The 12350-nt window shown below is 34.5% G+C and overlaps 1 protein-coding gene across 10 annotated transcripts in view; it reads left to right on the plus strand.

Annotated features, from left to right (window-relative positions):
* LOC126297573 (LIM domain and actin-binding protein 1) overlaps positions 1-12350 on the plus strand; it is a 194643-nt gene that overhangs the window by 78778 nt on the left and 103515 nt on the right. For all 10 annotated transcript variants that reach the window (XM_049988534.1, XM_049988528.1, XM_049988531.1 and 7 more), the window contains exons 4-6: positions 87-182; positions 3369-3508; positions 11469-11569. In XM_049988534.1, coding sequence (XP_049844491.1) covers positions 87-182; positions 3369-3508; positions 11469-11569 — 337 coding nt within the window. The remainder of the gene's footprint in view (positions 1-86; positions 183-3368; positions 3509-11468; positions 11570-12350) is intronic.

A 12350-nucleotide genomic window follows, 5' to 3' on the forward strand; every position in this document is an offset into this window, starting at 1 on the left:
ATTAATTTGTTTTTCATGGGACTCTTGTATTAAAGAGTGATAATAAATGTACATGTTGTCTTCATTCCCACTCTGTTTATTTACAGAAATCAAGTTTCAGTAAGTTTGACCAGTTAAGTAAGAAGACAGTGCTACATGTTCGTTCAGTGGATGCATCAAAAGTTCAGGAGCAGTTCAATCAGGTAATAACAATATTAGGTAACAAAAGAAAGTTATTATTTACTTATATTGATTCATGTTCCCATTACATCATGTACAACTCCACATATTTTATGATATTGGACATCTGAAATCCACATCCTAACTTATCAATTATGAATTAAAACATTCATGCATCATCATTCAGATATTCACTTATTAAGTAAAAGGAGTGGACGTAAGCATGTTCTTACTTTAGTTTGTTTGTTAGTTACTTGTTCCATAGATCATACATCTACATCTACATGACTACTCTGCAATTCACATTTAAGTGCTTGGCAGAGGGTTCATCGAACCACAATCATACTCTCTCTCTACTATTCCACTCCCGAACAGCGCGCGGGAAAAACGAACACCTAAACCTTTCTGTTCGAGCTCTGATTTCTCTTATTTTATTTTGATGATCATTCCTACCTATGTAGGTTGGGCTCAACAAAATATTTTCGCATTCGGAAGAGAAAGTTGGTGACTGAAATTTCGTAAAAAGGTCTCGCCGTGACGAAAAACGTCTTTGCTGTAATGACTTCCATCCCAACTCGTGTATCATATCTGCCACACTCTCTCCCCTATTACGTGATAATACAAAACGAGCTGCCCTTTTTTGCACCCTTTCGATGTCCTCCGTCAGTCCCACTTGCTAAGGATCCCACACCGCCCAGCAATATTGTAACAGAGGACGAACGAGTGTAGTGTAAGCTGTCTGTTTAGTGGACTTGTTGCATCTTCTAAGTGTCCTGCCAATGAAACGCAACCTTTGACTCGCCTTCCCCACAATATTATCTATGTGGTCCTTCCAACTGAAGTTGTTCATAATTTTAACACCCAGGTACTTAGTTGAATTGACAGCCTTGAGAATTGTACTATTTATCGAGTAATCGAATTCCAACGGATTTCTTTTGGAACTCATGTGGATCATCTCACACTTTTCGTTATTTAGCGTCAACTGCCACCTGACACACCATACAGCAATCTTTTCTAAATCGCTTTGCAACTGATACTGGTCTTCGGATGACCTTACTAGACGGTAAATTACAGCATCATCTGCGAACAGTCTAAGAGAACTGCTCAGATTGTCGTAATAAAAGTTATGATGTGGAATGCATCAACGAAACAAATGTAGAAAATATACTAAAATATCTGCTACATATTAACTGTCCTTTCCAATGCTTCTGTTCTCTTTAACAGAAATAATGTGAGCTTCTGCTCCTTTCCATGTTTCTCTTTTAACAATATTCCATACTGATTTTATTTTGTTGATTGATCAGTTTCAGAGAAGATGTGGATAGTTCAGGATTCTTTATAACTTTTGTTAATATGTTACTGTACTGTTTATAATATGAAGTAACATCTGGACAGTTACATATTCTGGCTATTTTGAACATGTCTGTTTTTCTTGTCGAAGAGACTCTGATACCTGTAGTAGTCTAAAGTCTCATTAATGACTTCCTATTATTACTTTTAATTACTTTTTTTCAAAACTACTTACAAAAATGGATACCAGTTTATCAATAGATTTGTTGAATTTAGCGTTTGCATTGAGCTCATTGCAAACATCACCCCAGTCAACATTTTTAAGCTTTCTTTAAAATATTCAGTAGTTTTGCCATTAATCAGTCTCACTGTTTTCTTTGAGTGTTTTTATGAACTGTACATGGAGCTAAGTTATGTAATGAGATTAACTGTGCCTCATGATGATAATCCATTTACCAAAGGATAGGCTTGTGTTTCTTTATCATTTGCTTGCTGTATGAATACAATATCTATAAGTGCACTGTTATCTTGGGAAATTACAGTAGAAAAATTTGTGACTCATACCAAATCATAAGTGGCTAACGGCACCACTAAATCACTTTTTTCAGATTAAAGAAGTTTACATTAAAATCACCACAAATTAATAATTTCTTCTTCCTCTCTGACAGACAGCACAATAAACCAACAATTTTTTTATGAAATGTGCCCAATTACCAAGTGGAGATCTGTATACTGTAACAATCACAATAATTACATTTCCCAACCTTGACCCACAAGCATGTGCTTCTGTATTGTGATCTATAGAGAATTTACTTGCTTCTAGATTTTTTATGTATACATATCTTTGACAGATATTATGTTACTTGTTGTATAGTATTATCCCCATGTAAGAGGTTTCTTTTTGATAATGCATGTTATCTTGCCATCTTTTATAGTGACTGTGAACACCTGTTTCTTTCTTTTTTCATGTTGTCACTGCTAATTACATGTTTCTTAATGAGTAGTGATGATTACAATATGTACATGGAGGACATTGGTAAAATTTTTAAACAAATTTCTGCATGAAAGCCTAGTTCTCTTCTCAATTATAACTGTAACAGGAGAGAAGCTGGAATATGATTCCATATTTTAGATTTGAAAATGTAATGATGCTGTTTTACAGTTAGTTGGTTTAAGTGGAACCAGTTACTGAGTTGGATAGTAGCAGTGTTTATTTTTTCTTGAATATTCTCTTTTTCTCAAGATTCATTATAGCATTTATGTCATCAGCAAATACTATTGTCTTGTGCAGCTCAACATTCAAGATAGATGAGAAAAAGACACTATTCTGGTTATGTATTTAATATATTATAGTAACAAAATACTGTCCTAATTAGGATGAGTGATGCACCTGGTAATAATTCCTTGTTACAAAGGTTAGTTGAGTGAACCATTTTATCAGCTCTTTGTGACAGCTGTGGTGCACTTAAAGTATTGTAGTACATTTTCTGTAGCCATTTAGATTGTAACAATGTTCAACAAACAAATATTATCTATTGTTTGAAGGTTATCTTTAAGATCTATCATTTTTAGAAAGATAGAAAACAACAATAATCTCTAGCTTAACTTTTCCAATTTTGTGAGGAATTTGTAGAGGTATTACGAAATAGCACTATTATGGTTTGTCACGTTATTTCGGCTCCATATTTATTGAGACGATGAATTACATGATGTAGGCTGTAACTCTTATGATACCATCTGATTTACTGAAACTCTTTTAATATACATCATTAGCCTAACCTGGAAAAAAACTATTATGGTCAACTTGAAGCATATTAACTGGTTTATGTGGCAGCTGTTGTAAGTTGTTGTTTTTAAAAGTTTAGATCAAACATTTCTTGGATGTTTAGTGTTATGAGTTAATACAAAATATGTTACAGAATGCAACAGACTCACTTGAAAAGACAAACAACTGCCGAAGCTGCGGAAAACAAGTATTTCAAATGGAACAGATTAAAGCTGAACGATCAGTGTGGCATAACAATTGTTTCAGGTGTAAAGAATGTAACAAAAAGTTGACGTAAGTAAAATTCTAATGATTGACTTCTTTAAAATATAGTGTTTAAGTTATGAAAGCAGACTACATTTTGTAGTAAATGTTGATTATAAATAGTATAAACTAAATGATGTTTAAGAAGAAGGATAACCTTATATTTACAGTTGGTACTGTTACTGTCATATTTTTTGCATCTTGTGTAAGGGCAAAATTAATGAGGTAGCAAAATGCATTTCATTTTACCCAGCCTCTGAACCACAGTCTACTAAAGTGTGACATTTACTTTGTATTTCTGTTAGTTTAGCAAACCAAATGCTGTAAATGTTAGGATAATTGTCAAAGAAAACTGTATATAAATGATAGCTGGTAGTTAGAAATTTCATAACACCAGCAGGAATACATAGCAGATTGGCTAGATGTGAATACTATCACAAAATTCTCATCACTAGCAGAGGATGGCAACATTTAATGGTTTCTTTGCATGTCACTCTTGAAAATCTACCAAATGGTGATCCCAACTATTATAATGTGGCATTATGATGGCAAAATGTACTGCAAGATATTGTGAATAATTTTCTCAAATCACAAACACATTTGTAAGGGGAAAATATATGGGACTCTGACTTTGTAAATTAGTTTCCTGTGACAAGAATCATCATGTAAAGAAAGTCTTTCCCAATGATATCTGTCACATGTTACGCTTTGTTTCTAATCAGTGAACATATGGTTTTTGTGTTCTACAAATTGCGCCTGTACTTAATGTGACTCATCACCAAATATAAAAAATTCTTGTTAATTTAATATCATTCATCAAAATCAATAACAACCATAAAGTCTGCTGTATCCTGTTTAATCATAGGTACAGGATATACAACTTTACCAACATATGCAGAAAATGCTAATTTTATATACTTATGATAAAAGTATAATTACTCACCATGAACAGACACAGAAGTCTATGCTTGCAACAGTTGTATGTTATGGCAAATAGTGTCACTACAGTACTTCAAACATGTCAACATGTAGTATATCCACTGTCAACAGCAATACTCTCTGTAAAACTTCACAGAACAATAAAATTCCCCTGTGATACTTGGATAATGATTCCATTCACACCATGACTGCATATGCACTGGATTATGTCATTGTCATAGACACAATCATGATGTAAAATTTCTGTTTTGTTTTTGGATATGATAATATGATTCTCATTCTTGTGCCATTATTTGGTGCCTAGAATTGCATGTTATTCAAACTATAACCCACCTGAGACAATCAGAATCACCTGTTGTGAGTGGTGCGATCACAATGCCCAATACATTACTGAAATTAGGAAAAATTATGAAAACACATAAAAAAGCTTTCTGTGCGTACACTCTGTGAAATTGTTACAAAATAGTTCTAAGGAACATGTGTGTTTCCAAAGCAACATGATGAAGTAAACAAACAAGGATGAGTTGGAGGAAAGGAATCCACAGATGCAAGAGAGAGTGAACCACATGGCATATCAGCCAGTCTCATCACAATGTTGTTTCCTGTCTTTTTGCCTGTATTTTTAGGTGAGGGATGAGCATGTAGCATTGACTTCTGTGTTAGTATGCAGTTGGTAATGCTTGTTTGTTTTTACTGTTGGATGACCAGTAATAAACACATCAGATGTTCAACACAGAAGTGAGAGTGATAATATTCCATGCGAGCAGTTTTTCAAAACATAACCAGAAAGACCAGAATCTTCACATACAACATGTTTCAGCACTAACAGCTCTACAGTTTTCAGAATAAAGAGAAATTGTAACATGTTAAGAAGGATAATAACCTTATAATTACAGTTGTTATTGTTACTGTCATATTTTATCATGCACCAACATTCATTCATGTATGCCCTGCTAGCAAAGACTTGGAAGAACTTGTTTAAGAGTAGTGGACATTTTCCTTTTTGCTAATTGAACTATGTACCAGTATTGTCATACTGTCAAGTGTCTTCTACAATCTCTGGTTGTAGTACATTTATATAGTTTGGAGACCACTTCTTTGCAACAGTGATGATATTTTTCATCCACGTTCAATAAATAATCTTCTCTTCCATATCATAATCATTCACCTAACACCTAGCAACCATCCCACAACAGGATTATTTACTGTGGACAGCAGTATCTGCTTGAAGCTGATTCTTTCTGCCTTCAACAATTTCTGGGGGTTGTGGTCTATGTACTTAATGCAGCCAAATTTCACTGGTAAATGAACCTAAACTCCAATAGTGCTGTTACAACTGTCAGACAAGTTGTCAGTGTCCTTTGCCAGAAATGGTGTTCAGTAACATTTGTTAAAGGATCCATGTGACTGTCACTAACTTTTTACAACAAATTAGACACATGGCAATAAACAAGTCATTAGATCTTGAAGAACTGTACTTTGAGAATTAAATGTTGTGCAAAGCCTTCATCCCTTTACATTGAATAAATGATGGTTTGGATATGTTGCTGGGAAATCTCTCTCCATGTGATTTGTTTTGGAGCCCACAAGGCATTAAGAGTTGGCGCAAAAGAACTATGATGGAATATATTGCCAATCAACTATGTCCTGGACGTGTTCGAGAGGTGAGTATCAAGCCAATATGCAGGACAGGAAAACAGTGGTACTCATCATTTTTTGGAAAAGGATTGGACATAACATGCCACATAGCACTCAGCATTGTCCCACTGAAATATGGTATGCGAAGTTGCTCAAAATACGGTCGACCCTTTGAGCTCTACAACCCTTCCAATGTAGTGACTGTTGATGAGACTGCTGTCAATATGTGCATTGCAAATCATATTACACCAAACTCTCACCCTTGTGATTTTGCCACTCAAGAATACTTACTTCAAACTCTGTTCATCACAGTAGCATGTAAAATGTATGTGGCCTCTACTGTAAAACATGTTGAAGCAGGACTCATCCAAAACTAAACACTACAATTGGCATACCAATGCAAGCATTCACACCAATTTCACCTGACTGGCTATTCTTCCCCATTCATTTTCACTCAAATTCCAACGAACGATGTTGAGGGGACATAATGGCATTTGTTTAATGTTTTCACTTTATATGGTGGCTTTTCAGTGACTAAGTTCAGCATAAACTTAACCTTCCTCCTCACATAACAGAGAACATTGCCGGACACTTGTTCATCATCTCTCTGCAACATAAATCACTTATTCATCGTACACTATTCACCACATCTTCCAAGTTTGGAGTAATTTGGTGCACTCTTTCTAGATGTTGCAAGTTTCAAAACTGACTGAACAGAGAGAAAAGAGAAGAGAAAATATGAAATGATGAAAGCAGGTTGTTTATGACAAATATATCAAAAATGAAAAGTACTTTAATGCTCTCAGTTGTATCCTACAGGGTGAGTAACAATAGTGTAAACACAAGATGGAGCAATCCTGATTTCACTAGCTGAATTTGTTTGTATCATAGTCCTATTTATTACTTGACTCACTGCCACAGTTGTTTGAGACTCTCTTTCTCGTATCACTGCAAGTCAGTTCTGAACAAAGGAGCTGGCTTCGCAGAATAGTTTAGACACCATATCATGTTACATGATTGTTACGTGCTTGGTACTGCAAATGTACATGAACCACTTTCATACTTTCTCCAGACAGGTGTTGGTTGTTTACCAGTTCTTATTGCTACAGTCTTAAAATGATTCTCTGATTTGGCAAATTATTTCAACTTCTGCATTTATAAGATAAAGAGTTGGTAGCCCATGTAAAAGTAACAGCTTGTGAATGGAAGTAATAATCTTGCAGAATTAAGCATTGATGAGAAAACTCAGTAATGAAAATAATTCGTGGAAAAATGCAAAAAACACTTTAACAGTACACACCTGACTGAAAATAAAATTTGAAAAATGTGGAATATAACAGTCAACTTTATGCTGTACTTTACACAGTAGCTTAATTAACATAAAAATTCATGTGAATAAAAACTGTTTAAATAGGTAGTAAATGTAGTCATGGTAATGAAAAGGGGGTTTATCATGAACTTCTTGGCCTCTAAAGAGATCTTTTAATTTGTTTATTTATTTATTTATTGATCTTTAAGTATGAACACGTGTTTAATGTTGTCATGAGTAATTTAAAGTAGGTTATACATAATAGGCTTGACAATTTAGAAATCATAAGTATATACAGTATGGTATGCATACTGTATGGTGAAACATACATGATAAAAGGACACACTATATATTCAATAATCTTTCAGTGAAAATAGTTTCTCAGTTTCTACAATGTGATTTATAGTTAAGGTGGAAAACATAGTTAATAAAATATTATATCCATCAAAGCATGCAATAAAAGGACAAATAAAAAAATATTTAGAAAGATGATACATTTAATATTATGAATTATTCACTAACAAAGATCACCTTTTGAGCAGCTCTCAGCTTCATACAACTAAAATGTTGTTTCTATTAGTTTTGTCAGATTTTATTTTATATGGGATTAATCTAGGCACTGCATGCTTATAGAGGCAATATACTGAACAGTTTTATTTTTACATATTGATTAGTGCAATGTGTTTCTTAAGTCAAGTTGTATCTACATCTACCTTTGGTTTTTGGCTAATATTATGTTCATGTGCAGACTAATTTAGGTTATACTTGTTATGGCAACTTAATCCAAATAAAGGAGATAGGACTCTTTAATTCTTTGAAATAAGGTGTAATGATATGTCAGTTTATATAATCTCATAAATATATCTGATGGGCTTCTTCCGCCAAATATTTTTTTCTGGTCTGTAGAGAAATACCCCACAGAAATTCTGTATTTTACATGGAAGTAAAAGAAAAAAACAAATAAATACTAAGCTTTTCTGTGGGTCATGTGTATATTGTAATCAACAGATATGTAACGTGTGGAAGCTTTTTAAATAGGTTGAGTGCATGTCTGTACCAAGTTAATTTAGAATTTCAGTTATAAACCAAGGATTTTAATAGATGTGCATTAAGTACCAACAATGGGTAACCTGAATGTGATGTTCACTGCTTTTCATATTAGACAGATAACTTATTACTTTCAAACTATATATTAGATAACTTGAGGTGTTCTTTCTTTTGTACCTTCAGTTTTTTACATCAATTCCAGAACTTCCAGAAGTAGTAAAGCACAAATTTACATTGCATGCAACTGGACAGGTTATGTAAAGATATTATAAATAGCAGCTGAGAGAGCACTGAACCTTGTGCAACACCTAGAGTAACAGTCAAGAAGTGTGACTTTGTTGCAGTTTAGAATTTGTGTCATATTAATGATGCAGAACTTAATAAGGGCAGTTCAATGTCTCTAATCCACAACACTACAGTTGCTCTAGTAATATGTTTATAGTTTACAGTATAAAACACCTTTTGCAGTTCAACTACTGTGGCTTCAACAGATAATTTTGAATCAAAAGAGGTTTACATAGAAGAAATAACACTCTCAGTTAATTGTAACTGTTGACAGTTGAGATCTAAAACTGTACTGCATCAGGATATTATTATCTGACAAATTTGTACAAATTTTGTGTTTCAGCATGTATAATGTTAAATTATTTTGGATAAAAATATTTACCAGAGACTTCAAATAATTATTATAATCAGATTTCTGACTCTTTTTATATATGGGAATGGCAGATGTTTTTACAAGACAGTTTGGAAAGTGATAACCAACAAATGAAATGGAATTAAATGAGCATGTGGCACTGATGGCCAGGAGGCTCTATACGGGGAAGTTCGGCTGCCGGGTTGCAAGTCCTATTTCAGGCGATGCCATATTGGGCAACTTGCGTGTTGGTGATGATGAGATGATGATGAGGACAATACAACACCCAGTTTGTGAGCAAGAAAATCTCCAACCTTGCTGGGTATTAAATATGGGCCCTCTGCATGGTAGGCAAGAAAGTTACAATTCAGCTAGGCAGGTGGACAATCACTAAAAAGCATCCCATTTACAATTTGGGAAAGGGGGAGTGGTATTAAAACCATAGTTTCAGTGATAGGTGTAAAGTTACTTCTGATATGGAGCAGCTTCTTTCTTTCTCAGTGGCCACTCAGTTGTAGCCACCCAGGTGCATTCAGCGAACAGTTGAAAGTTGTATCTGAATGTCACATTCCTGATTGAAAATTGATTGTTGTGTGGGAGAACATGTTTATGGATGCCTGTAGTGTGAAGAAAAAGAAACCAAGGTCATCAGGTACCACCAGGACACCAGAAAACACCGAGAAAGTAATGCTGGTGATTCTGAACTCCCAAAGTGATTTGCACGTAAACATGCAGCTGCTTTAGCAGTTTCTGATTGCACAGAAAGATGAAATCTTCATCAAGACTTGAAATATCACCCAAAAGAACTGGCAGTAATGCATGCTCTTAATCCATGTGATTCTGTTTCATGAAAAAATGCATTAGAAGCCTTGATCGAAAACCTGCCTAGTAATGTTCTTATATTCTTCAATGACAAGTCATGCTTTCATTTGTCTGGATTCATGAATTAACAAAACATGTGATACTGGAGTGGCATGAACTCCCCGAGAACTTCTCAGGCTACCCCTCCATACAGAAAATGTGACAGATGTGTGTTATCCAAAATTAGCATTATTGGCCTCTGGTTTTTCAAAGAGAACAATAGGGCAGTTACAGTCACTTCTAAGCATTGTGTCCAGATGACTGAGGAATTTATTCTTCTTGAACTTGAAGAAATGGATGTGAGGCATGTCTGGTTCCAACTAGATGGCTCCGGAGCTCACATGGCATGAGTATCGATGACTCTCTTCTGCAAACACTTTCCCTACCATCTCATCTCTTTGAGGAGACTCTTCAGTGACCAGCACACTCATGAGATTTAGCCCCCTGTGACTTTCTCCTATGGGCCTATCTTAAATCCATGGTGTATACCAATCATCCATGGATCCTGGATGAACTGCAGAACAATATGTGCACTGTTATTGTCAACATAGATCGGGACATGCTGGACAAAGTGGACTGAAATTTCCAATTTCAACTCTCCAAATGCATTGAGCAAAACCTTATATAATCAAAAGCATTAAGAATTTCAGGCAGAGCACAGATGAGTCTGTTGAAGCCTTCCACAGAATTTCTTACTTTACTCCAGATTAGCATGTTCATTTTCCGCAGGAAGTTGTCGATGTATTATCATATACTAGCCAAACATATTGAATTATTATATAGTCTTTCTTAACTTTCTTGACTACTAATTTTATCCATATGCCTTTGTTATTTGACAGATGGTCAATGCAAAGTATTGTTAAGTCAAAACCATTTTTATATATATCAGTAATAAAATTATCAAGGCACGAGTGGCAACTTTTAGGGATGTATTGACACAGAAGATATATGGAATTTTAACATGTTAAGCAAATAATCATATCTAAATCAATTTTTTGTATAAATTAAAATTTGATAAAAATGGCTGACAAAGGAAGTTCAGGATATGTGAAATCATCCATATCTGGGTAATCTTACTGCTGCTGACACACAAAAGACCATCTGAGAATGAAGTTTTCTGAAGGGAACGTGATTATTAATTTAATAATAATAATAACAAAGAGATGGTTAGGACATATGAGACAGAGGAAAAATGTCGGATTATCAGTACTCATAATGAACTACAGGTCTCAGGGGGAATGTAAAGTTGTAAGAGTGAGACTGTGTTGGACAGAATAGGTCTAAGACCAATCCATAATAAATGATACAGTGATACACTAGTATAAAAATGTATATAAGTTATTTCATTGTGATGTCAGATACAACAGCAAAATACATAGATACTCAATGTTTGATAACCAACTGAAGTCGTCATGATGAATCTGTGCTACAAAATTTACATAGGCTCTTGAAAAGACAGTAGACAGATTTCATTATTTAGTTATTCATAACAAAATGTCATTGATTAATACTGGAATGTTTGTCATCTTTGAAATAATTTTTAATTTTGTGTGTTTTAGAGTGGATACTTACAGCAGTCATGAAGGCCAGCTTTACTGTAAACCACATTTCAAGGAACTCTTCAAACCAAAAGCAGTACTTGAAGAGGAAGTTGATATACGTAAGTTGAGATATTATGGGACTCATACTTTATTTGTATTACATGAACCATATTCCATAGAGAGTAGTCAGTTTGGTGTGGAAAGGTATCGAAGATACAAAAGCCCTAGATGAGGCACATAAAATTGACAATGGTAATAACGTTTTGTTTACTGATTTTAATATATCATATTTCAAGGTGAATATGGCCTTTTTACAAAACCAAAAAGTGTGCATTATATGTTTTTTCAGTAAAAAGCAACAGTAGATTTTAAATTTTTGAAAATGTAGACAATAATGAGATTCAATGGTGATTCTTTACTATCTTTTGCATCAGTTCTTAACAGCATATATAAGATCACCGGGAAAAATATCACTACTGCTACATCTGCATGTATATATATATACATACATACATACTCTGCAAGACTGTAGATTGCTGCTCACAATGTCTGTCAGACCATTAATGTGTGTAAATAGCAAGAGCAAGCTTGCCACACATCCCTACAGTGCATGGCAGAGGGTACCTTGTACCACTGCTAGTCATACTTCTTCCTGTTCCACTTGCAAATGGAAAGAGGGGAAAATAACTGTTTATTTGTTTCTGTATGAGACTTGATTTCTGTTATCTGTTCTTCATAGCCCTAATGTGAAATATATGTTGGTGACATTAAAATCATGCTGCAGTATGTTGGCAATACTGGTTCTCTAAACTTTCTCAACAGTGTTTCAGAGAAGGAACGTCTTCATCTTCCCGTGATTTACATTTGAGTTCATGAAGAATTTCTGTAGCTTGTTGATCA

Source organism: Schistocerca gregaria, chromosome X (genome assembly GCF_023897955.1).
Source record: "Schistocerca gregaria isolate iqSchGreg1 chromosome X, iqSchGreg1.2, whole genome shotgun sequence".
Taxonomy (NCBI): Eukaryota; Metazoa; Arthropoda; class Insecta; order Orthoptera; family Acrididae; genus Schistocerca; species Schistocerca gregaria.